General features: G+C 41.1%; 1 protein-coding gene across 4 annotated transcripts in view; it reads right to left on the reverse strand.

The window, feature by feature from the left end:
• The window catches only part of RASAL2 (RAS protein activator like 2), a 186,911-nt gene that overhangs the window by 135,700 nt on the left and 24,019 nt on the right, over positions 1-27,192 (reverse strand). Inside the window, exon 1 of one of the 4 annotated variants that reach the window (XM_074877006.1) lies at positions 12,652-12,797. The exons of the other annotated variants lie outside the window; for them this stretch is intronic. Coding sequence (XP_074733107.1) covers positions 12,652-12,700 — 49 coding nt within the window. The 5' untranslated portion in view covers positions 12,701-12,797. Of the gene's footprint in view, positions 1-12,651; positions 12,798-27,192 lie in introns of those variants that run through there. 4 annotated transcript variants of the gene reach the window in all.

Raw genomic sequence — 27,192 nt, forward strand, 5'->3', positions numbered from 1 at the left:
AATTAAAGTGCAACAACTGACAATAAATCAGTGGTGTGTAGGAGTTTAATATTAAACCTTCATCTAAAGAGAGAAATGGATCACAGGGAGGAAAGGTAAAAACATGCCAGTATCTCAAAAAGCCAAAAGTTTGGAAGTAAAAGATTTAATACCAGCTTGGGAAGAGTATCTGTGTAAAATTCCACTTGCTGTAGCACTACTACACACCACATGGAGAAGGTAGTAAAAGAAACAACCGAAAGAGCAGGAAAATGAAATGAGGGGGAGGAAAAAAAGAGCAGTTATTAAATTTCAATGACCTTCTAACCAGAAGAGTTCTTTCTCCACAGGTTTTCTGTCAGGAACAGTCTTGAATCAGTGCAAAAGCCAGAAGTCAGGGACAGTGATGAAGCGCTGAAATGAAGACGTACCTTCTGCCAGCCAGAGCCAGCTGCGAGCCCGGCGCCAGGGCTGGAGAATTTCACAACTGGCAACAGCATGCAGAGCCAAGAGATGAAGCAAGGTGACCTGCGGGCACCGAAACAGCACAAGACTGGGGGAAAGAAAGCAGCACACCCTCTGTGACTAAATCTATCTCTGTGCTTGTAATTTAAAGAATGATTAAAGATGTACAGTACAGGACACTGCTTGAGATAACACCGTATCACCTCTGAGAGATGAACCCGTACATCCTAACACCAAGCCTGAACTGAGAAATTAAATGAAACCCCTTAAAAGTTAATATTAAACTATGTCTGATGATAACATGTACAAAAGAGGCTTTCCCAAAGAGAGAAGGATATAGAATAATTTCAACCTTTGGAGAGATAGGAAGGAGGGAGGAAGGGAAGGAACAGAATTTCTCTTTCAGAGACTATTTAGGGAACAAATTTGTGACATGTGCCCACACCTCACTACAGAACAAAAAAAAAAGAACTGGACATGAAAAAGGATTTGTACAAAGCACGAGTCATTACATTCCACACAGAGTCCCCAGCCATTGAAACTGTCCTTCTGAGGACTGCTGTCCGTGTGTCAGCTGGGCAGGGAGGCCAAAGCCCAGTCCTCAAACAACTGCACTCAACAGCAAGCCATGCCCAGGACACAAGCACTTCATTTCTTTTGTGTCTTTTCATTCATTATTACTGTACCAGAGACTACTTCTCTTTCAAGTTCCAAAATGACTGATTTTGTTTCATTAGGTGTGAGCACTGGATTTCCAGATGACAAAACTTCTGAGGTCAGTCCTTCCCAAATTGAGCGTGCAAAGTCCCGTTGGTAAGCAAGCAGCACTTCCAGCAGAGAGCCACTGTTCACCGAGCTCTTTAAAAGAATATTCTCAATTACTTCCATTGCAAAAATGGAAATTTTAACCAAAAGGTTAAAAGGTTTTTTTCCCCTACAGGTCTAGGGGAAAAAAAAAAAAACTAACAAAAAACCCAGCCTGCACTGCATGTTCTTGCTTAGAGGAATACCCACTCCAGTACATATTTCTTAAATGCTTTTTATTTAAACCCTTGGATAGTTTTGTACAACTCTCTTTAGGCTGCTACTATCACAGAAATCCCACCAACAAAGAAACTAGCTTTCAGAAAGAAGCCACTAATTGTCCACAAAACAAATGACCTGACAATACCCAGCTGCCACCAAGGTCATGGGAGGTAGCAGTTTCCGTAAAAATACTTTTGTCCTACCCTACCCTACCCTCTCTTGATGTGCAACTATTGTAAAAAAAGTTACTCGATTAAAACATTCCTCCTCAAGGCCTTCATGTTTACTCACTTCATCAGTAAAAGGGAAAATGAGGTGTTATTTGCTATTTTTACCTTGACCACCCTAGCAATGTTAGTAAACTGTGCTCCATCCTCATCGAGCATTGCAGAACTGCTGTGAACAATAAAGTTTGACTTTGAAATTGTATCCTGAAGTTTCAAACCAACCTGCCAACGAGCCAGAAGTATTTGCTCCGAATATAAAACACAAAGCCACGTTGGGTTTTATAAATACACAAGCAAGCACCGAAGCTAGACTAAATTAATGAACATGTGTATTCCAATAGATGGGATGGCACTCGTATGGCTTCGCTTAGTAACTTATTATAATCTATGCCTTATAAAAGGGTTTTTACACATATGAAACACTCATATAGCAGCAAGACATAAAATGAGGATGTAATCAAATCTCCACTGTTTTATGTACAAATCCCTCCGGACTTCAAGCTGCAAAACCGAACGTGAATAATTGCATCTATTTTCTAATAAAGACCATGTGCCTCAGGAGTGGAGTACGCAAGTTTTCAAGAGGTCTGCATAATAATTTCGGAGGTATTTCTACTTCAAATAAGCAATCCAGTTAAGCAGAGATAAACACGCACACACATCAGTGACCTTGTTTAAACAATACACCAATTATTGTGATAAATCCGGCTGCCAAATCTAAATATAGACTTTTAGGAAAAAACAATGGAGTTTGAGGAGGAGACAGACTTCTCATATTTACTGTTTACCCAATTATCCAAATGAATGTGCAATTTGGCCTCTCTCCCCTTTTCAGGCTGCATGACCACTTTCCCACTCGGAGCCAAGAGAGCTCTGGCTGTTACTGGAAACGCAGCGTGATCCGGCACATTTGATGCTACGAGTGCACTTGGTGCAATTTCAAAGCTTGCATCACACTTTGGGTATGCGCGTACTCTGCTTCCCCCAGACAGCCCCATGCCTGACACAAGGCAGATAGGCACCGCAGCACTGAGTCACAGCTACAGAAACAGGGATTTATTTATTTATTAAAAAAAAAAAAAAAAAAAGGCACAGAGAGAAAAAAGAAAAATATCATTCAAAACCAACTCTAAGTTTCCAACTTTGGGTGTCCAAGCAGGAAATGAGGGGAGGAGGGGAAACAAGTTAAAAAGGCGGAGGAGAAAGTTCTTTTATTCAAGGTTATATTTTTAGACCATTACGAGTTTTGTTTTGTCATTGTGCTACAGAAACTAGACCTGTGTGAATTAATGCAGCATTATCCTTTCTAATTTTTGCTAAGTCCATGCTGCAGTATTAACCTAATCTTCTTACACGGGACATGGCAGGGCATTTGCTCCCCCTGCCCTGCTGTGGCTGATGTTTTTCCACCACAGATATTCCTGACTGCAGCATGCATCCAGTCATGCATTCCCTCTTTCCCCAAACCACATAGGAACGAGTAGAATTCACCTCTTTTGTGTAGGGAAACAAAATCTACAGACTGAGAACACTGAACCTGAAATCTTGATTTGTTTTGAAGCATACCAAGGTAATGTGATTTATAACCGTAACGTGTGCGAAGGAACACTGCTGAAATGCTTTTCCTTCTTGCTAAAAATACTCACGACTTAAAGTGCCTTTGCCCTTCTTGATCTATTGGTATTTATAAAAGTAAAGCTCAATTTTGCTGCGCTGGCTGAGGCTAGAGGAGAGAAATCTGTGCCTGCTATTGCCTGCTCTATTTTAGTTCGTAACAGTTATGTAGCACATTTATTCTTATTGTTTCAAAACAAGTTAAAACTAACTTTTTTTTTTTTTTTTTTTTTAACAAGTTTCTCTCCCTAGCTGTCATTGCTAGGGTTATTGTCAAACTATTTTTTTATTTCCTTTCTCCATGCTTGCACAGCACAGGCCAAACCCATTTGTGACTTCCCTCCCTAGATGCAAGTTGCCATGCATAGATCAATTATACAGAAATACAATGACTTACAATAAAGAAATCATTTGGGAAAAAACAAACATATGGAGCTCAACTTATTTATAAATATCTTCAAAAAGGAGCCTGGAAACATTCCACCCTGGGCTGGCGATGCACGAGGCAGAAGTGGTGGGGAGTGGCAAGGGAAGAGGCAGTCAGAACAGGGATATTTTTTTTTTTTTTGTCTTTAAGTTTTGTTTTCTTCTTTCCAAAAAAACAAGAAAGGCCAGGAAATCCTCCCAATTCGGCATTCCCAACACCACCACGTTAGATGAATACAAGGCCTTTGCTTCCTGTTCCCTCCTCACTTCACAGCAAGTGAGGATGGAGCAGGACAATGCCAACATCAGGTCTCAGAGGAATGATACAGACAGAGAAAAAGCCCTGTAGGTCAACTCTGCACAAGCTTGGGGTTGTATTATTTGTTTGGGTAAGGTGCAACTTCTTATCCTGTACTAATTCGTCCAGTTTTGTAACTAGGAAAACTCTGATCAGGTCTTAGGGTCAGTAAAACTCCTACACTTCTCATCTCTAAAACAAAGATTAACTGGCTAGACCTCCTGCAAAAGCCAACGAGGCTCTCCTCTTACCATCACCAGCCAGAATTTTGGGGTAGAGATAGTTAAAAGGGAAGGAATGACAGAAGGAAAAGACCCCAAAGTTCAGAACAACCTTCTCACCACTTGCAACCCCGCTGTACATGGGGTGACAGGGACAGTGACCCCCAGTTAGCTCTGCTCCAGCTCACACCAGACGTGAAAAAGTAGGAAAGGTGGCAGAGCACACTTAAAAGTCTCCTTTCCAACCCATACCTTGGGCTCCTGCTTTGGAGAGGCTGTGCCCTGCTGTATCCCAATGGCAGAGTGAGGCACAAATACCTTCGTGCTAAAAGGTGCGGGCGGCACAGGATTAACACACAACTTTGAGGCTCGGGGGGAAGTCGCATGGTTTTGATTTCCAGCAACAGAGGCCAAAAATCACCTCCCTGTATAAATATACATGTAGGGACACGAGGACAACTGAAACCAAAACAAAAATCAAGTTTTTCCTCTCTGAAAAGCTGTCAAGTGTATCAGGTCCTTCTTTTATCTTGCTGACTGTCTAAAAAACTGACAGAAGAAAATCAAGTATTACTCTGGAATAAACTGGAACAGAAGAGAAAAAAAAACAGGGATAAATCAGAGCTTATCTTCTTAAAATATAAACCCCTCAAGGAATATAATTTGCTGCAATTAAACATAAAAAGACAATCCTCAAAATAATCCTTAACAAATCATCTTAAGAGTTTAATAAGTTGTAGTTTGGTTTGGGGGATTTTTTTAACGCATGTATTAGTACTTTAAATTGACCTGTCAAACCTACTTCTGAACTTCTCACAACTGATGAACACGGGAGCCAGAACAGAAAGTGTGCAAGACAGGTTAGTTTCTAGGACCACTGAGATAACTTTTTCAATAATGAGGTTTAGAACATTTAATTCTTAAACCAGTAAGAAGTCTCAGGTCTCACCTTGCATCGCTCACGACTTCACTGAACTTCTGAAGAGCATGATATATTCATCCACCAGACATGGTGACATTGCCAAGGGAAGTTGAGTGTCCTGCCATCCAACCTTGCAACTCAGGCTCTCACTGATCAACAAGGAATTTGTGATACCGAAGTGCTTGAAAAGAGCTGATAATGCTATAGATATTTACTGTCCGACAGTAAATGCACCATCGCTTTTACACTTAAGACAGGTTTAATTGTTGATATTTAAAATAACCCTCATACACTCTTTAGATATAAAAAGTTACTTTTAACAAGCTCTCTTCTGAGTTTCCTTGTCTTTCCTTTCTAGGTCACTAAAGCTTAGATATGGGCTCTATTTCCTGTGCACAGAAGGCATGAGCTCTTTTTTCTTTATTTTCTTACTTGCCTTGTTCCATACAAAGAAAGATGTCCCCTAACCAGCTGAGAAGTGGAATGCTCTGTTCCCAGATCAGATACCATGATTCACTGTCTACTCACAAGACAAGGTATAAGATCTCCTACACCTTCCCCCCATATTCCAACCATTTGGCAAGCTTCCAGTGAGCCTAAATTAAGTGGGGCTTTTTGTCAAGTGAACAAAAATTCACTTTTCCTGCCAAACCACTAAACCACGTTCAAATCTTAGAACATACACCCAATCTAGCATGTCTTAGCGGTTTGGGTGGAAATTCAGGTACGCAGAGACCGAGTCTATAAAGCTGCAATGGTCAGATTGACAGAAGGAGGATTGTCAAGACCATCAAGTCCAGAGAGAACCAAGTTGATATTTACTTGTGCATCCTGGATCGCAGAAGGACAAGCAAATACAAGCAAATCCAAAACTCACTGCTCTCACCAGGCTGCTGTTATACCCTGCAGAAGCTCTGGCTATGAGGTGGTTTTGTGGGAGCTGTTGTTCTGAGCTCTTTAACACCTTTCACTTCGGTGATTGTGGGTTTACAACTCCACAGTTTAAGGGGGCACATCCGAGGAACCTGTAGCAAAGGTGGGAGAACACAGACAATTACCTCTTAAACTGACTTTGTTACTGAAATCAGTCTACAGTGGAGTTTCAAGTCTACAAAAAGTTTTCCAGAAATAGTGCAAGATTTATGCAGAGATGATTGCACATCAGTTCCTTATTCAGAATCTTTTGCCACATTCACTGGAAAAAAAATTGGTTTTATTCCTGTCCTTCATTTTTCCACCCTACTAGGTTTTTTCGGTTACTTTTTCCACTCACTCTCCTCTCTGCTCTTCCCATGTAACAACTATCGAACACAACCAACAGATGGATTAAATCACACAAGCTTTCGTCTTGTATTCACTGTATTTTTCACAGCTGAATAGTTCATATCCAACCCATTCCAGTCTGTAGCGATTTTAAGAGATTGCAAATCACTGAAGTTAACAGGAGAGTTCACCCACCTGCACCTCCGCTTTCCATCCAGTTTTGAAAGTCCTTCTTATAATCACAACTCTAGACTATCAAATGAATTGCAGTTCAATAGATTTAACAATGCAAAAGAAAAAAACCCTCTTCCAACACGAATTTAAATTTTCTCTTTTTAACACTTTTTAAAGTTAGCAATGAGAGGAATAATAAAATGCTTCGGCTCCTTCACCATTAAGATCTCTAAATTTTACACTAGATAGTTAAAGGAATTTCTGAATGAACCAGGTGGCAGCAATTTCTGGGTAATCCCACCAAAACTGGGGGTGGTGGTGGTGGAAACACTGCTCTCACATTCTTTTTCTATTATTAAATGCAATATAATTAAACGCAAGTATTCCTAGTAAAATAACTGAAGCCAATTGCCACAAACTACACTACTGGGAAAATTAAGCAGAATGAAAAACCAGTGCAGTAATACAAAAGAGATTAGTGACACACAACACAAATTCTCACTAAAGAAAAAGGAGGAATAAATGTATATTTAAAGCTCAGAAGTTTGAGCCAGGAATACGAGGGGAAACATGACATAGAGAGGAAGGGGAAGGGAAGAGAAGGAAGAAACATGTATTTATTATCTCAAGATCTTAACTCCAGGGATTCCAGAAGGAGTAAAGAAGCAGCAAAGAAATTCCACTGCAGCTTCTTCTGACATAGATACGTCCAATGCTGCCATTACCTGGCCATATGAATTTGATGATGTAGAGCTCTTGAAATCCAATAGCTAGAAAGCTGTAATTTAGCAAGCGTAGTTATTTTTGAACACTTACTCAGGAAAAAGCTGAATTTAGCTCAGAGAAGAACTGGCCGCTGCCTGTGATTGTCCCAGAAAGTAACTGACGACGTCAAAAAATTCATACAGGGACTTTTAAAGCTTTAAAATCTACAGACATAAGCAGGAAATTAACGTTTGTACTTTTTCTGACTAGCTTAACTACAACTTTCAGCCCCAATGCAACTTTCAGTATTAACTGAATTCAAAGTTTAAATTCACTCTTCCTTCTACCTAAAGTATCACCTAATTTCTTATCTCCTCTCAGGCCCTACTAAGAATGGAAATCTCATTTTCAAAACTAATTCTCTCTCTTACTGTTATCTGATAACAACCCTCAGCATTGCAAATTTAAACATGATAATAGCAGAATATACTGACAAGTGAACCCAAATGCTTTGAATGTTTACACCATCAGCAGTAATTGGTGTTTATTTATACAGTGGTAGTAGTGGAGAGCTGGTTAGTGGAAGGCAAAAGAGCTTCATGTCACAGCTGATATCACAACCACCCGCTGCAAACTTCAGGTGGATAAATACAGGGATATTAAAAAACTGATTATGTTCAGCAATTAAGATAATTTAACATGGATAACAAAACATTTTAAAAACCTTCCCCATTCAGAATCACAGTGCCTTTCCTCTGGTATGGCTTAATTCAGTTTGGAATTAAATCTTTAGAAAAATTATACTGATCACTAAAAAAGCCTGTCCCAAAACAGTCAAGATATCTACAGCGTGTGATGGAGGCAATGCACAGATCTCCAAAACTAGAAATACCCTTGACAGAGTGCTGTCTATTGAACTCTCAAAGCAAAAACACAGCACACTGAAGAGTAATTTTACTCCAGTTTTTGAAGCTGGAAAGACTATGACGTGGAACTCTCAATTATCTTGTGGAGAATCTAAGCCCGAATCTATTGCAGAGCTAGAAAGGAAGAAAGTCTGGTCTGCAGAATGGTCAGAGAGTACAACTTGGACTCTGGGAATAAAGAAATACCCTATTTTGTCATGTCAGAAAGGGACTGCAAATTTACTTCCACAAAGAAAAGCGACTACAGAACAATACAAGTAGCCTTGTTATTTGTAGTGAAGAGGAGATACAGAGATATTAAGAACAGAAAAAAGTTTACTTTTAAATATAAGGTATCTTCAGAGACAATATTAAGTGATTTATTAATGACAACTTTGGTCTTTAGAGGCTAAAATGTTTTCATTCTTTTAACAAACTAAAGATGTATGAAGTTCCCAGTAAACAGAAATAGGAACCTATAGACACTATTTGAGATTTTGTACTTTACACTGCTTAACTTCCTCTCCCTACTGCAATTATCTGTCTGCAGAGGAAATAACACACAGCACTGTGTGCTTAGCTAGAAGGTTTGTAAGAACAATGAATATACAAGGTAATGCCACATTATTTCTACACAGATTTTTTTCTTTTTTTTTTTTTAAGAACATTAAAAGACTTTCTGAAGACAGGATTCTGACGGCTCCATAACATAAGAACTAACTCCAAACCAGACTTAGAATATTTCTGACACCTGTACTGCAAGATTTTCATTAACCAAGATGCTTTTACTAGTAAATATGTTCTACAGCACACTCACTTGAAGTGACATGATAAATGTCACTGCACGCAAGTGATTAAATTAATACTGAACCTCACTTAGCCATGGTGTTCTCATACAACAGCTTAGTGGCTACTACCTTTAAAATCTACACTATTTTATGTATGGGCATTTACTGTAAAGGTCCCCAATGTATCATCCTCAGCAGTATCAGATAAAAGATACTCCTCATGCTTTAAAAAAAAAAAAAAAATCCTCCGAGGTATGCGAGATTTCTGTTAAGACTACCATTATTTACCTGCCAAAAGAAAGCAATGTCAAGAGGGTACAACCATCAAGGCTGTTACTTTTCTGCTATTTAAGAGCTTTGATGTGACAACTTCCAACTTTCATTAACATTAACTTCTTGAATCCAGCATCATCTTGCACAATGTTCAGATGATAAGGCAGCATCATTTGTGGCGATGCAGCTGAAATAATGGGTGTCGTTTCAAACATTAACTAAAAGGAAGTGAAGCATATAGTTAAAAACCAAAGGATATTGGTTAGCTAAGTCCTTCTTTGTAAGTTTTTGCTAATTTGCTGTTCCTTAATGTGTTCAGTTTTCCATACGGTTTGTATTTTTGTATTTTATAAGGCAAACAATGATGTTAAAGAACAGCCAATTTCAGTTGACTTAAATGTCTCTTCAGTTAGGCTCAAGCTAATTTCAATCTATCTCAAGTCCAAAACACAATTTGCATTTTCTCCTGCAATTGTAGACCAGCAGACAGGCAAATTAAACAGTATTTAAAAAGTAACAGGGATCTTGGGAGAGGAGAAATAAATACAATAGCATTTGTAAGCTGGCAAAATGCCGTTTGTCTACTCTGACCTTGCCTTTTTATAACCTTTTTGTTTTAAATAAAGATCAAAACCTTAGGATGTTCAGTTTCACCATCACTTAATGAAGCATTCACCAGTTCTCTACCATAACCAACCTTAAACATATTTATACAGAGGGGTCATTAAGAAAACAGCCATCTCAAAGTAAGTGGAATATAACTCCTGCTGAAATAGCCTCTGATCATGTCTACTCTTATACAGAAGTCACCACTTACAAGTCCCTTCTAAAGACTGATGTTCTTTCATTTAGTTCATTAATCCCAAAATCTCTGAAAGCTGCTGCGAGTTGTTGGCAGCTAAGCAAATGCATAAATTTGGAACACAGAAACCCAAGATCAATTTCAGATAGATAACCTCTAAGCAAATCTTTCACTACAACTAAGATTCTTTTTTTTTTTGATGGCATCAGAAGAGTGGTAATCAGACACAGACCATACAGAGTAAAGACAAAATGCTCATCAGCCTATTTTGCTGCAGACTTTTCTTCAGCCAGAATTACACGTGATAACCCAGAATAAGGTGTAGATCTATATTCTTGCTGCTCCCCATAGTTTAAACACCGGAAAAAAAAATACTTTAAGTGTCCTTTATGCTTCTTTACAGTGTTTCCTTCCTGTGCCATTTCATTTTCCATCGACCACCCACCGCAGCGTTCCTTTTATCCACACACCAGTATGAAGATCTGGGCAGTAGGCTGGGATTATAGAACTGAGGTCTCAGCACTCAACCTCCTCAAATGAAGAAACCAAACTGACTTCAAGCACACACTTTCTGTGGCACAGAATGAGTGCTTATTTTTATACATCCTACCCAAGAAGTTCTTCAATGGGTATGCCTCCTTTGGGGTCACCCTCCCACCAGCTGTATTTCATACCATTCTCCTAGCATCCTGAACCTTCTAACATCCTGCAGGTATATTTTAAAAAAACGCATTTAACACACATCCCCACAGTGTAAATAATGAGATTTAAGTCTAGAAAAACCTCTCCAGAGATTCTGAAATCATGCCGAAAGTTATCAAGCCAATGCTTATTACACATTTCCCTATTGGCTCTATTTCCCTCATCAAAGAATTGTGCTTTCAAACACTGATGGGCTAAAAGTTCTCTGAAGAAATCTCTGCAAGGTAAGTGTATGCTCCGGTCATTTAATATCTGCTAGACTTCTTTGCAAAAAGCCCCTCTATGTTAATTCTCAGACTGCCTTTTTTTCAAGTGAAATTTCAACTAGAATCATTCCAATCTCCTTATCTCTGAAGCAAGGAAATAAATATATTTATTTTTACTCCATTTCTTTTTAGGTATATTAACCAGTCTTTACAATGCCTCAAGTTATTTACAGAGCAATCAGGGAGTTCTCCTCTTCAGTTTCCTATGTTTGTCACGCCACGTCCATCACAGCATAATCAAGGAGATGATTACTCCATTTCATGTGATATCTCCGTTCTTCCTAGAGGCAGAAATTCATGGTTTCTGAGAAGTCTTGAGTGAGTGAAGAGAGACTAGTATGTTTGGGCTAGAAGGGCATAGCCAACAAGATCTCTTTCCCAGCAAAGGCCAAAGCAATACTTTGCACATCCAGATGTAAGCAAGAGACACTGCCTACATCTGCATCCGAACTGTCCCCTCCACAACTACAGGCTCAGTTGCAGCCTTGGGAGAGATTAGCAGCAGCCAGTAACTCACACAAAAATCCTATTTTCCGAGAACAACTTTTCATTTAAGTTTATACATTGATAGAATTGGCACTTGCACAAACCTTACCACACATGGCTCAAATTGTGCTCTCCTGTCCTTAACCAACCCTGGAGCAGAAAGAATTTGCTCCGCTTAGGGAGGGTTGTTTCAGTTTCCGATAACTCACCAAATCAGTCCTAATTAGCGCAGGTTATTGAAGAGCCTTCTGCCCTATTAAAGATTGATTCACTCAGATATGCTGCTGCAAAAATTGTTTCCTGCTGTGGCAGTTTATGATGTTTGCTTTGCAGAACAGCAGCATGAAGAAAGGACGCTTGCACCAGAAAGACACAAGGCTAATAAAATAAATTCCTGAAATTTGAGCTGGCCTCTCAAAAACACTCACCAGGTACATATATAATCACACTCCATAATTATTCTAATTTGCACAATTAAGAGCTGAATAAACACCATAAATTTAAATTTAAAACCCCAGGCACAGGCTGGTGCTGCTACTGAAGTATTTTAAAATCCAAAATATACAACACTGCTGCTGATGATTTCTGCAGCCACTGCAACACAAGAGCACCTTACTGAAATCCAGTTAGGTACTTACCACGAATAAAAATAAAGCAATAAAGTTGTTTCTCCTACAGCTTATGAGCATTTTTCTCTTCACAATCCCATCTTTTGGTACTGTCACAACTGGCACAACAGTTTATATGCTCCTGAGATGCCTGTCTTCTGCAAGCTCTCCACTCCCCCCAAAACCTCCCAAATTAGAAGCCATCCTTCTTATACAGACCACTGCTGTTATTTAGCCAAGCTAAGGCAGAAACCCCCAGGCAGGCTAAGGAACGGACTTTAAAAGTGACCATGCCCCATAACTAGTGCATTCTTCTGGATAACCATCTTCCCCATGGACAAAGGTTCTGGCATTTCCATCTCACACTGGAAATGGAAGATGAAAACAACAACAATACCCAACAGCTCTCTGCCTGCTACCGCATTTCTCCTCCTAGGCACCTAAACCAACACTTTCTGATCGGTTATCTTTCCCATCAGGCAAGACGTTTCTCATACTCACCACTCAACGGCTTTGTCTGCACTAGCACCTTCCTCACCAGGCTTGCCATACTGGAATTTTTACCCACGTTGTCTAAACCTGCTCAGGACCAAACCAGGTGGAAGAGTTCAAAAAAAACCAACGCCTGCATCTAGTCCCTGCGTCTCCGCCGGCCCCTTGGCTTTTTCTACTGAGGCTGCACAGCATCTGGATGAACAAGGCTGAAAACACACACACACACACACACACGTGTGCACGCACACGCACAGGAAGCTTGGAACCAAATCAGTATTAAACGCACCGACTTCCTTCTTCATGCTCCAGTATCTCTGCTGTAAACAAGCACTGCATATTAGCTAAGTGAAGCCGAAAAGTCCAGCAGAGAAGGACAAAAGAAGGGAGTGGCTCCAGCAAGGAATAACTATTTTAAATACACAAACATCTTCCCATCAGATTAAAACTAGCTTTTAAATTAGGCAAATTCTGAAGCCATTGTTGTGACAGAATAACTCAAGACAAACAGGAGACGCTGCTTCCTCCTCTGGAGAGGTCTCCTGGATTTCCAGAACGAAGCGTCCCGTAAGCTTTCCAAGTGCCTGGACAAACGACTTTAGAAGTGTTCGTGTCGATCCAGGGACAGAAGGCAAAGAAGGGGGAGGCAGATGCAGAAACAAGCCCCAGAAGAGGCACCACCAGCTACAACTTCTGCACCTGCAGGGTAGGTGCCATGAACAAGCAGGGGAGGGATGCTGAGCTTGTGCCTGGGTCAGACCACGTGCCCAGGGCTACCAGCCCTGCCCCACAAGCCAGCCACCAGCACTCAGGGGAGCAAGGTCAGCCTGGCAGGAGTGTGTGTGTGTGTGCAGGGATTAGGCAGGAGTCAACCGCATCCTCTCCGACAGCGTTTCATAAACAGCCTGCTTGTGTTTTGAGAGACCTCTGCCTCACCCCACACAGCTTCAGGCTCCTCTAGTCTTCAGTTGGTGTTCTCCACCATTTTGAGGCATTTAACCCACAGAAGCTCCACCTCTGAGCAAACTGGAGAACACACCACCAGTGTGCATCAGACCCTTTTGCACAGACTCAGAGGGGTCTAACGTTTGCCCCATTGCTGGCAACAAATGCTCTCTTGATGGATAAGAGAGCAGGCAAGTCAAGCTCTCCCAACCCAAAACGCTCCAAAGGAAGATGACAATGGCTTTGACCACTCCACCAGCTCTCCAGCAGGCCCATTTGCTTGGCAGGCAGGAGGAGCAAGGGCAAGCAGAACCCAAGACAGAGATGACAGCAGCTGCCTCTGCTTACTCCTGCCCTCACAGAGGGGCAGACTATGACAAGCTGGGTGGCTTTGGAGAGCGTCCTCCCTGGTCTGTGGAGGGAGCAAGCCAGACACAACCACTGCCCATCCCCTCCTGTTGCATCCAAGCAGCCTTGGAAGAAGAGAAAATGGAGGATGGACAGGGTAGCTTTGGTCCATCACCAAGGATCAGCCTAACAGTGATCATCCTCACCCTTGGCTGGGACACAGCCCTACCAGCCTTTCCGCTCGCAGCAGCCCAGCTGCAGAGAAATGCAAGTCTGGTGGACTTTCCTCAACCACCTACAGCAGGAAAGGCTGAGATGCATGTGGCTTTGCAGTACTAGAAACCTTTCCTTGTCTTTGAAAGTATACCAAAGTTATAGTAGTTCTTGGTCTGGGATCTTCAGCAGCCAGTGTCTTTACTGATAACACTAACGAAATAGTGCCTGACCACCGTGCGGTTTTTCAAACTAAAGTCACACAGTGACCAGCACAACAGGCCAAGTGAAGAGAAAGCTGGCAGCTTGGCGATACTTAGCTCCAAGATGATAAGAAGTGCCATCTTATGCCTTTTCAGACAGATGCATGTTATTTACCTTTCTATCAAACACCACTTATCTCATGAAAGAGCTTTATTACATCTAAGCTGAAACACTGAAAGATCTGCGACTACTCAACAAATGTCCTTTTTATTACCACCTTGCAAAGTTGGCTACTAAAAGATCTCCCATTTTTTTCTTACTCTCTTAATACAGCAACAGATTCCTCAGTCCACCTCTTCCCCTCCTCTTTCCACCCTGTCTTTCAAGACAAACCAAATTCTCATAAAAGTAAAGTAAAGTAAAATTAAATTGCTGCTATCCCTTAAGGCATGTAACTGAGAGATCAAGAGGTTGGGGTCAAAAAAGAGATAGAGCTGCTCTTAAAGATCAGAGACTTCACATGAATCTTCCCAGGGTACATGGGACAAGTTTCACAACAACCCTTTACATAAGAGAGAGAAGCAGGGGAGCCCAGGGCAAGCAGTGTGCAAGCCCATCAGTCTTCTGCCAAAGGGCTGCTTCTCCTTGTTCCACTTGCCAAGATTAAAAAGCAACACTTCATTAGGGAAGAACTGGACAGAGTTTCAAACCTTCACTTCCTTTTAACCAGAAACAACACGCTAGCACACAAGAGTATGACTGAGAAAGCATTGCTCCAGGCTTGCTGCCCTTCGCTTGACCAGCGGCAGCCATCCCGTGTGCCACAGCCAGGCCGTGCCCTGACAGCTTCTGAGATACAGGCAGGGAACTGGTCATGCACGTTGTTATTCTGGCAAACTCTTCCCAACTAATCTTTCAAGTGGGCCCTGTCATCAACTTCTATCTATAACAGATGATTCCAAAAAAACCCCAAAAAGTAAAAAAAAAAAAAACAAACCAAACCAAACAAACCAAAACCCCCCAAACATTACCTGTCTCCAACAACAAAACGTGAGTCCACATCAATTGGACTTAAGGCTGCTCAGCCACGTAGACATATACCACAGCCCAGGACTGTGCGTGGCTACACATGGCCATATACATGAGCACATCCAGGGACAGTGCAATACCATGCAAATCCCTTTTGGGAAACTCATCTGTGCAGAAGATAACACAAAGTTCATGTAGTCCAATATGACAGCTAACTGCCTTAATACAAGTGTTTATGTGCACATCTACTGAAAGACATCCAGAATTTCATTGTTCAAGTGTAATGAAATCACTGCTACAGTACAAAACACAAATCATTTCTTTAATACGTGTCAGCTGAAGAAGCCTTCACATTAACGCCCTCGTCCCTGCCAAGTACCGAAACAATTACCGCATGAATATTAACAGGGGTTCCTCGGCAGGATGATATGATTATCATGGGGAATCTCAGGAGATGCTGCAAGGCTCTACACAATGCCTCAAATTTGTATCAATTTAAAGAGCAATCACTTCAGGCAGCAGAGGCTCCTCAGCCTGGTTATGGAGGGGGTTCCATGCAATAAAAATAACAAGCCCCAGGATGAGACTGTTTGGGAGAGAGGGAAAGAAAACACCGCTGCTTCCACCAACTGCACTCTGAGGAGTGACAGCCCTTCATGTTTTCAGAAAGGGAAAAATATGATAGCAGCTCTGCTGCTTCTCACACCCCATAAGGAGAAGAAAAATGGTCTTGAACGTGGTATCTATTTAAGGTCACATAAAAATAAGAGTCTGGTCAGTTAATCCCTTGAAGAGGTTTTCTGGGATAAACCAACGTTGTAACATATAGAGATGGGAATGGGGAGAATGAAGAGCAGCAGGCAGGCTTCAGACCAGCAAAACTGTGCTTCAACTCTTCCACTCGCTTTGACTTTCAACCCCACTTCCCCAGGATTAGGGGCTTTCACCTGTTACACACCAAACTGAATGCTATGTCTTATACTTCTATGGTGAAAGCCGATTACAGCTCCTCACCTGGCTCCAGAAATGCAAGGAGTCATGCAGTTTCCCGAGCTGAGCCTGCCCCGGTTTATGGCTCTCCTGGCAACTAGGACTTTCAAACGATCTTCACAGGTTTAATGCTTTAGTCTAAAGCTTCACAAGCAGCACCTTAAACCTGGGCATTTCCCCTTTGTTTGCTATTTGATTATGGAAAGTCATAGTAAAAGCTTGACCTTGTATTTTTGTTAGGTGAAATCATATCTTTAGTATTACATATAAAAACAGTAATTAGAATTTTTGCTTCAATTACAAGAGAAATTATCACCTTGGGTAGCTAGAATCACAGGATATGTTTTAAGCTTGGGACCTTTTATATTTATGATATGCGATTCTGGATCAAGACATAAAGAGGGTGTTGTAATTTCAGGTCACGTTTCTACTAAGAATCCACTAGCACCTCCAATTTTACAGGGTTTACCAAAAAGGAAGGACATCCTCTCCCCACCCTTGAACACCCCTCCTTCTACAGATTAAAAAAAAAAAAAAAAAAAGTTGACACCCAGCACGGTGACCTGATGTTTTCCATGCATTTGCCCTCCGATAAGCACAAAAATGCCTTCGACTGGGCGTTTTCCCTGTTAACCTTCCTGACCAAAAACATTAATGCTTGGAAGAAAACGGAACCTAATGCAGTAGGTAATGATACTAAATATAAGCAATGAGTCAAATCACTTTGTTTCTCAGGCATTCAACTTAGCAAGTTGTTTCAGAAGTTCAAAAACACAGTCCCTGTGTGGACCCTAGAACAGCTGATCATTTCTCATTTTTACTTTTTTTTGTTTTGTTTTTTTAAGCGAAATGTATTCTTAAAAACAGAATTATCTCAGAACTCTGTGAAACAGAGGCAGTTTGGGCAATTTTTTTTACAGCAGCTGTTACTATTAAAAAAACCTCATCACCAGTGACCATCTAACAAAACATTCTTACAACTAGCATAAGTAAAGAGAAAGGAGGTACAGAAAAAAACCACACAGGACAGGGAGTATCCAGGACACCACTGTGATGCCCTTCAGAGAGCTCCTGCTGTGGGTTTGGCAAGGAAACCATGGGATCATAGCACGCACTGTTCAAGCAAGACAGATTAATTTGGCTCGGATGGCCATGGCCAGGCACAAAACTGAGTGTGCCATGGGGGAGTCTGCTCCCCAACTCCACCAACTCCAGCAGAAGGACAGGAAAAGTCCGAAGTGTTCAACGGCCCTTGAAAGCGAAGTCTCAAGGCTGGCAAAGCGACAGAAAGCCAGCGGGAGATGCTTCCCGCTATGCAAAGGACAGTGGGAGGCTGCTTTGGAAACAGAAAAATACACACTTTTTAAGAAGAGATTAAATATCTAATGCACAAGTCAATGGAGGAAATCAACGATGCATTAATAGTTTTGATCATTCTCAAAGTATTTTCTGCATTGAAAGACTTTCTTTAAAAAAAAGAAAAAAGATGAAAGACCTGCTGGATTTTTTTTTTAAAAGTTCACATTCACATGCTCATTTTTTTTAAAGTTTATCTCTACAGATATTCACCAGTTCCCCACTTCCCACCTCTGCAAATTGTGTCCAATCTTTTAAAAGTAATCTAATTGAAAAACTCAACTTTTTAAACCTCTTCAGTACCACATCTCTCTGCACATTAACCAGGAATCAAGACATCCAGGGAAAAAAAGCACTGAGACTGCATGGGAGATCACTATAAATTTGTCTCCCAGAGATGGTCTTTATTTGGGAGCAGAATATATTTATTTTCTACGTCTAAATGCCAATAGCAGCTCCATGTCTCTGGTTTGCTTTAGCAAAATTTGAAACACAGGGAAATTATCAGTAACCGCAGGCATTATTAACGCTGCTGTGACCATTGTTGATACAACAATAATGCTTTACAAGACATTTATAGCAAGAGAGGGTGTGTGTGGGGAGAACCATATACACTTTCAGAAATGTGCTGATAAAATGACATATAGTCTTCTAGAATCCAAGATGTCAAAACTCTTGACAGGACAAAAAAACACTGTAAAAAAGTTGCAAACATGGAGTCACCCTTTTCTGCATGCAGCATGAATTCTGCAAAATAGAGCCCCTTATTTTATCTACATTTTACTGTCTGCAAAACCACACTTTCCAACAGCAGCTCAGCAAGTTCTCAGTATGGGGCTGAGGTTCACACTCCCCTCAACAATGAAGTTCACCATGGCTGTGGAGGTCTGAACGCACATGGTATGGTCCTCACTGAGATTTCCAAGAACTGTCTTGTCTCCATTTTTTCAAACCCCAGGGTTCTTCCCCCAAACATCTTCTCCAGCAAGCTACCTCCTTTGGAAGAAGTCCCCTTCTCCCTGCAGCTTCAGTTACCCGTGCTTGCACACTTCACACTAGAAAAGAGAGGAGGGGAGAAAAAAAAAAAAAAAAAAAGCAGCGGGCAGGAAGACAAGGCCAGCTCCTCTGATAGATGGATGTGGAGGTCAAGCACAGCAAGTCTAGAAGAGGGGATCTCATTTCTGTCCTTAGAGAAGCCGTTGTTGGGATCTGCAGGGCTATCTCTGTAGCTACAGGTAGTTACAAAATGCAGTAGGCAGTCTGCTATGGCCTGTGATTCCTGTTCTGCCTACACACAAAACCTGCAAGGATAAGGCAAAAAACTCCCCCCCCCCCCCCCCAATATAAACTACACTGTGACAAGTGTTTCTCACCTCTAGCACAACATCCTTGATGAACAAATTCGCTTTGTTGGAATTCATCCAGTATTTTAAGGTGCACTAAACAAAAAGTCTATTAAGAAGAGTGAGGTTTCAAATTCTCTCAACAAAAGGTTATGATCAGGAAGAATTTGCAGATTGTTCTCTCCTCTCCCACTGCCCACCCTCCCTCCCCCTGGAGACAATTTTCTGCATAAATGTGCAAGGAAAGACATGCTAAAGATTGCTTTTGAGCTGCAATTTGAGCCAGAAAAAAAAAAGACAAGAAGCTAAATTCAGAAGATGGGAAATCTGAAACGAAAGATGAAAAAGAACTGCACAAATTATGCCATTGCCAGTAAAGGGGGAAAGCCTTTGTGGCTGACACAGAGCCGTGTGTGCCAGCCTGGCAGACCTCAGCGGCAAGGAGTCTTCAGTGGCCCTCCATTAACTGTTGAGTGAATAACCCAGAATCCAGACAAACAGCAAATTTATTGGAAACTGAACAAGAAACAGCCAGTGATTCATTCTGCAGGTTAAGGTGCTTTTAAATGAAATGAACAATAAAGAGATTACAGCTTCCTAATCAAAGCACACATCTGAAAGATGTAAAGGAGGAAAGAAGGGAAGGGGGAAGCCAGGGAGAGTGAGGATGGGAAGCTAAAAAAATCAGGTATCTACAACAGATTAAATTGGGAGAAATCAGAAGAAATGGGCCCTTAGGTTTTGTATTTACATACTCTCCTTTGCAGCCCTCAGCCCAGTGTAAACAGATGTACATAAACTGGAAACGAACATGGCATCTCTCTAGAAAAATAATTTTGGGGTGCGTATAGGAGTCAGAAGCATATTTCTACAACCCTATGTTCAGCACAGGGATGAAATGCTGTTTGCACCTGCAGAACATCCATCTCACTTCTGATCGCTGTTACCACAGGACTGTTCCCAGTTCTTGCCACTGGCTCTGCTGGGAGGCGAGATTAACGATTTTGTTGTCAGCACAGTGCAAAGAAAAACGTGTCAGACCTCACCTTACCCTGTGCCCCTCCTTTCAGAGGGGGATCTCCAGCCAAAGGATGTTAAAAAGACAAAAGAAGTGCCTCCTCACATACTTTACTTACTGGTGCTCCATATAAAGAGTACATCATTCACTACTACGCTAATAAATTACCTGTTTTATTGTAGGATATTGCCAAGTTAAAATAACAAAACAGGGCTATTACTGTGTTAGTAAACTACCTCATCTTTATAAATATCAAAACATGCAGTTATGAAAGTAACTGACAGTAATTGGAGCTTTGTCTACTCTGCAAGGTAGAAGAGACTCTAAGGTATCCATCTCTCTCATTCTCAGTCACCCCCTGGTGATCCCAGACTTAGTCATTTGCAGCTTTATTGATAACTCTTGAAGTCTGGAATAAGTTTATTGCAGATGTCAGTATCTTGAGGAGGATGCAGATATTAATCTTCAACAAGAAGGTCAGCCAACCAAAACAACCATTTTTTAAAAACCTTTCTCAACACATGACAATTTGTCTCCCTCTCACCTGTTGAAAGCAATTGTTACGGCTCTTAAAATATTAAAATACTCCCCTAAGTCTTACAGTTAATTTCTAAAAATAGGTACAAGCCCTTTTGCCTCCCCAGCTCCCACACTTGTCACCTTTCCAGGCGACTGCATCCTTGTGACAGCTCACAGCCACCAAACAGCTTGCTTCCTCCAAAAGGAAAGAGTCCTACGCTCCGTGCACCCCACCAGCTGACTCAAGTTGCTCCTCAGTACTGGAGCATCCCTCTACCCTCCGTCCCCAAACCTTCAATGCAAGGGACTACTGAGCTCTGGAGCCAGTGTAAGAGGGGAAACAATTCTGGTGGCAGCAAGTTGTGATACTGGTTTAGGCGTATTATGAAACCGCTCTAGCACATAATAACCAGGATGTGGTCCCCAAAAGGGGCCGTGGGCTTGCGGGAGAGGATGGTGTGGAGCCACTCTCCACCTGGAGCGATCCTGCCAGCAGGAATCTGGCAGAGTGACAAGCCGGGCTGCTTGGGTCCTCCTCCAGGACAGCAGAAGAAACTGGTCGGTCCCTGCCTTTCTCCTCCTGGTATCGCTCTCTTCCCCCACCACAGACCAGACATTTTTAATTGCTGTGACTACATACAAGATCATACACTTTTACAGCTGGCAGACAGCTGCCAGAAACCCACTCTTAATCCCTAAACTTCAGCACATTCATAAGGAAAACAGAAGAGTTCAGAACCGCATGACAATCTTGTAATTTGCTCTCCAAAATAACCCTAAAAGCCCATAGCAATCCACGTGCAAAGGAATGTATTTTTCCTCACAAAACCTCAAATGAGCATTTCAGTCCCATGTCATCATGGGAATCAAAAGTGCCATTTTTGAAAAATCATAGATTTATATACATTGGCTGTGTGAACGTCCGAATACAGAGTTTAATGAAGGAATTGTTTTTCCTTTAGTGGAACAGAAATACAGTTGTTTCCAACTGTTTTGCACAACTCTCCCTCATCTGCTTTTCCAAAGAGACCTTTACATGAGCATACGCACACCTCTACTGTGGGGCAGGCACTGGTATTTTAGAGTAGGTGAGAGAAACAAAGCTACAACATACTGTAACCCAAAAAAGCAAATCATATCTTCACACCAGATTCCAGTTGTGTTACTAAATGAAAATGAGTGATTTTTCCCCTCCTATGTGCTCACAGTCCTGGGCTTTTGCTTGAACTACAATTAGTGGCTACCTAGCAAGAAAAAAACCCACCGTCTTTCCTCTCTTTCCTCCTCTTCAAAAGTTTGTCTGGAGAGGGTGAACGCATGAAGCGGGGGTAGTATTTATGAAAGAGATGCTCATTTTACTGAAGAATTGGGAATATCTTTACATGAGCAACAGTTGTCTTGTTTATTGAAGCAGAGTTGATTTGACCACTCATTGCTTTCTTGTGTAACTGTGAGTCAACAGTCGGCTGAAAAACTTCAGGGTGTAGCTGAGTGTTATGCCAAAGTTGCCCAAGCTCTTCTAAGAGGGGGTAAGTCAGATATTCGATAGGCTGTTGGACCGCAACCAGTGGAAGCAATACACAGCCAAAAAATTTACTTACCGAGAGAGAGAAGCCTTCCCCACAAGTGTAAAACAGCTCTGGGATACTGTTTTCATGAAAGGCAACAGGCACTTTGGATCCCCAAAGCATAGTTTCGAATGCTAATTCACCACTGACATGTCAATAACCAGCTAGAATAATTTGTACAAAATGGTTTTATGTAAAATGATTGTTCGAAGGGAGCAGGGCAGGGTGAGTGAAACACACAAAGCCTCTCGTGCATTTATTCCCCTGAATAAAGTACAAACTTGGAAGCTGAGTGAGGGGATGCGAGAGATTATCACCTTGGCACAGAGAGAAGAGAAGGCTTGGCCTCTTAGTGGCAGCTGCTGAAAACCTTTCTAATTCTCCCATGGACTGAAAAAGAGCACAGGTAAGAGACATCTCAAAGAACATCACTATCAAAAGATATGAATTTTAGTAGAAAATCAGCAACATGGCACACTGTTCCATGTGGGGCAGTGGTAAGGAAGGCAGGCACACAGACAAAAGAGAGAATGAAATACACCATGAACTCTAAAAGAAGGAAATCAGAAAGGAGGAAGAAGAGAAAGAATAAAGCCAGACTGGTTGTTTTGGGGGTGGGAGAAGAGGTGAAATACAAGAAGTGTAATAAGCAAAGTATATAAAACTGTTTCTTTCCTATAAAACCGTAGAGGACAAGACCATGCAGGTATTTTTCACCTCAGCTAATAAGCACATACCCTCAGGCTACTAAGTGTCAGATATATTTTTCTAAGGACTTGAGGAAATACTTGCATTAAAATTAAAAATAAAAGGGAATGCTCACTTAATCTGCTATGCAATCTGAATCCCCACTTATAAATGGCAGGGACTGGAGACAATGAGAAATTGCTAGATTGCACAGTCCTCTGCAATGCAGTTAGCAACAGCTGAGGGGTAAAGTTGGAAAAACACCAACGGGCTTAAGAATGCCAAATTAAGTTTGCTTGCACAGTTGCTGCTAATAAAAACCACAAAGCCTTTCTCTTGGTCTCCACACCGCCTCATTCATACTGCTCCGTAATGCTGAAACAGAACTGAAATCATAGAAAAAGCCTCAGAAAAAAAATCCTGTCTCTAACACCATCACTCTTCCCTGCAGTTGAGTGAATGGAGCGGCTGCAGAGCCAGGTACAGCTTCACGTATGACTCGTGACTGAGGATTTTTGGTGGAGCTCGTTCCTGACGCGGGCCGGAGTTAACTCGTTACTCCACGTGCCAAAGACAGCCACGAACGCATCCCAGCACTTTGGCTTACAGCAAAACCTGTCATTTCAAGCCAATGAAGTCATGACACAGAATCAGGCAGGAAAATATTTTCCTACTATCTCATGGATAAACGGAACTTGCTACAACTTATGAAAACGTCTGTTGGGAGCTACAAAAAGGTTTCTTCGTTTTCTAGAGCCATAAACTCCTTGCTAAGCACGAAGGGTTGTCCTGTGATTCCAAGTGAGCAAATGTAAAGTGATAATGTGCACGGAGCTACAGAAGCTACTCTGTCAGAGCTCGGTAATTACATGAATGAACTGATCTATTAACAGCGAGTCTAAATACAGCCCCCCAAGGGGCTACAACTCAGTCAAGGGTATTTTGAAAGGAAATGTTGCTATTGCAAGGGAACTGTGGTGGCAGAAGGGAAAACTAGCCATGTGGTTATCAGCAACAAGAAATTACCTACTTATAGAATAATAAATGCTGCTATTCAAGAAAAAAATATTACACTACAAAGAACTTCATTTCACACAGGCTGCATTTAGAAGTACATCAGTTAACTCTAATTTGCCTTTCTACAGCAGATTAGCGATAAAAATTCTCAGCTTGCATCTAAATTGAAGGGTTTCCTAACTGCATTAGCAAAGTAAAAATCACAGCGCTGCACTTCTTAACAGCTTTATTGTTGTGAAAATTATTCTGACTTCAGAAGGCAGCTTCTCCTGCAGTAAGGAAGATGTGTCAGTGAATTACTCAGACCAACAGACCTTTGATCATTAACCCTACCAGCCATCCTCCTCCTCGTGGGGAGAATTACTACTGGAGTGCAATGCATTTTGTTGAGTAAACTAATCCCAAAAGTCCCCTAATAAAATTCTGTTGTAGCCTAAAGAGTCACCCTTCAAAGAAACTTGTATTCCTGACTTTTCTTGTGTAAATGACACTGTAAAACAGATATTTACCTTCTCGGGTCAATCTTACCAAAATTAGTCACATAAAATATTTGCATGTTTTCTACAACTTCAGATTAATTCAATTTTATCTTAAAGGCCATAATTCTGGAGAACAGAAAATATTTGGGGAAATATGTAACTTTTCTAAAGAATATCACAATTTCTTCTTTTTATGAGTAGCCAGTATGTAGATATCATCACGGCTGTCATCTCTGTTTAAACACTCTATGGCACAACATACTGATCTTTGCAGAAAGAGCAGTCCTACTTGCATCCTGGACATGTTATGGATTGGTCTGTTTTTTTCTAGCAGTCGTTCGAAAAAAAGGAAACGCTTCTCTATTACTCACATCTCACCGTGACAATAGGGAGAGAGAAAAAAAAAATCACCTATAAGCAACTGCTGTATCTATATTACATGCAATTCAACACGCAGGAAAAGCCCTTTAAGGAGGACGAGGATTATTTGCATGTAGCAGAGCAAACGCGAGGAAGGCCGCATAGTCAGAGATGTGACTCTGCATTCCTTGGAAATACTATCACTTTATTACCCCTCTCTTCAAGTAATTAGGCAAAGCTGCAGCACTTGTGAAGATGAATGAAAGGAAAAAGGGATAAAGAAATGAAGGTGTGGCAAACAATAGTCAAAACCAAGATTACTCATGAAGAAACTCTCATAAACAATCATGCTTTGTTGCCTGCTCTTTATTTTGCATCTTTCACATACCTCTTTGCTTATATTTGTCCACATATTTCTTTTTTCTTTATTAAAAAAGAAGAAAACTGCACACAACTTGGACTGTGACTGTGGAAGTGTGATACTGTAGGAGCAGGGAACAGCCACAGGCCAACAGTCAGCAACTTTCAACACAGCTGGCATTAGGGATCCCACAGACTATGGTCCTTTTGTTACCAGAGCTGAGGAACATCAGATATTTCTCATTTGACTAGCACATGTTGCTCCAGTGCACTTACACTTTACGCAGTCTAAGCTTTCAGTCTGAAACAGGAAGTTTTTTTAATTTGTATTTTTATATTTCCAAAGGACATTGAAGGATCAAACATTAGTCCACTGTGGTAAACAACCTGAAACAATTGCTCTGACGAGATGTTAACTTTCTAAAATTTTTATCATCGGGTTTGTAGTGAAGCAGGATACTTGAAATATAAATCTTTTTACAATCAACCATTCTTATCGGATTTGCTCCAAAAGAAAACACAGAGAAGGCAGAAAAGCCACACAAGAATACATCTGAAAGATCAGATATGAAAGGAGTTACAACAGGTCTTAAAGGGAAACCTTTTCTTTTCCCACATTGCGCAATGCTGACTGTAAATAAAAACAAAAGATTAAGAAGGAAAAATTTTGCTATACTGTGTAACTTTATGCGAATTGACATCAGTAAGAGATCTGCTGAAATACCAGAATTGGGGCTGTGCTCATACACCGCCAATGCACCGTGGAAGTAGGTGCCTGCAAAGGAAGAAGCTAGCATTCCACTCCTTTGTTTGCAGGGGGAAAAACCACCCTAAAATCACTTCCTTTCAAACACTCTCAGTCTCAACTAGTGTTTTGAATAAATAAAATTATAAACACAAAGACTACTCCTTATGTTATTGAGGATGACCGACTCCACATGTAGTTACTCGGCACAAGGAAGCCACAATCATAAATTATGCTTTTATTATGCATGATTTTCCTTTTATCTTTAGTTACGCCGCACCACCATCCAGGGTTCTCTGGGAGACTCATGCTCCAAGATCCAAGGGACTATCTTACAGTCTGTAAGGCTTTTCTCCTGGATAACACAAATCCTCAAGCTTTCAGCTAGTCATCCTTGTGCCAAGTCCAGCTATTTTGTTCAGTACACAGCATCTCTCCAACATGAATGTACCTAATATGCTTATACCAGATACACTTTAGACCCTACACATGGGTAAAAGTCACAAAGCAGGATGTGGCCATGCATCAGCATCTAGTCTACAAACCTTCTGGGACTACTGCCAGTTAAGAAATGATAATAAGAACAGTTTTATTCAGGAAGGAAAATTACATCAGCTATACAGGAGGCCTTCTTGTCTTGTTTGCTATTTAGACACTAAATCTAGACTGGGTCTAACGTGTAAAACTGAATCCTGCATGGCATTGCATTCATAAAGCGTCTAAGGAAAATCCTGGCTTGAAAACTAAAAATCAAATTCAAGATAATTGTAAGCATGAGTGTAAAACAATGAAGATGAGGAAGAGAAAGGGATACGAACATTTCTCTGAGGCTAAATATCAAGGCAACTATCGAGGGAGTTTCTGCTTCAATGAAATCCCTCCTCAGTGCAGAGGAACACTTCAAAGCTAAGCTACCACTCGCTGAAATTCTTCAATTAAATTGGAGCAGATACTTCGAAACACACTTCAAATTATAGAAACTGGCCCCGCAGGCTCCTTGTAGAATTACTTTATTTAGATAATCAACAAAATAATAAGACTGGAGAAAAAGTGGCAAGGGCAGCACAAATACCCTGATATTTTTTTTTTTTAAAAAAAACAACAAACCCACACTTTAGCCTTCAGAAGTCATCTTTCTGCCTGCCCTGAAACAATAGGACTCTGTTCTCTTTGTACTCCTGACATGCTTTATTTCAGCCACCACACCCAGTTCTGGGAAGGGCACTATGATAGCCACTGATTTCTTTGCAAGGTGGTGCAAGGTGAAGTCAAAGTTAATAATCCCACATCCTGTTTAATGTTTTACTTTTTTTAATTTCACACTAGTAAACATGGAGACAAAATTCATTCAAAGGTGTGCTAAAAGGAA

This window comes from Strix uralensis, chromosome 8 (genome assembly GCF_047716275.1).
Source record: "Strix uralensis isolate ZFMK-TIS-50842 chromosome 8, bStrUra1, whole genome shotgun sequence".
Classification (NCBI taxonomy): Eukaryota; Metazoa; Chordata; class Aves; order Strigiformes; family Strigidae; genus Strix; species Strix uralensis.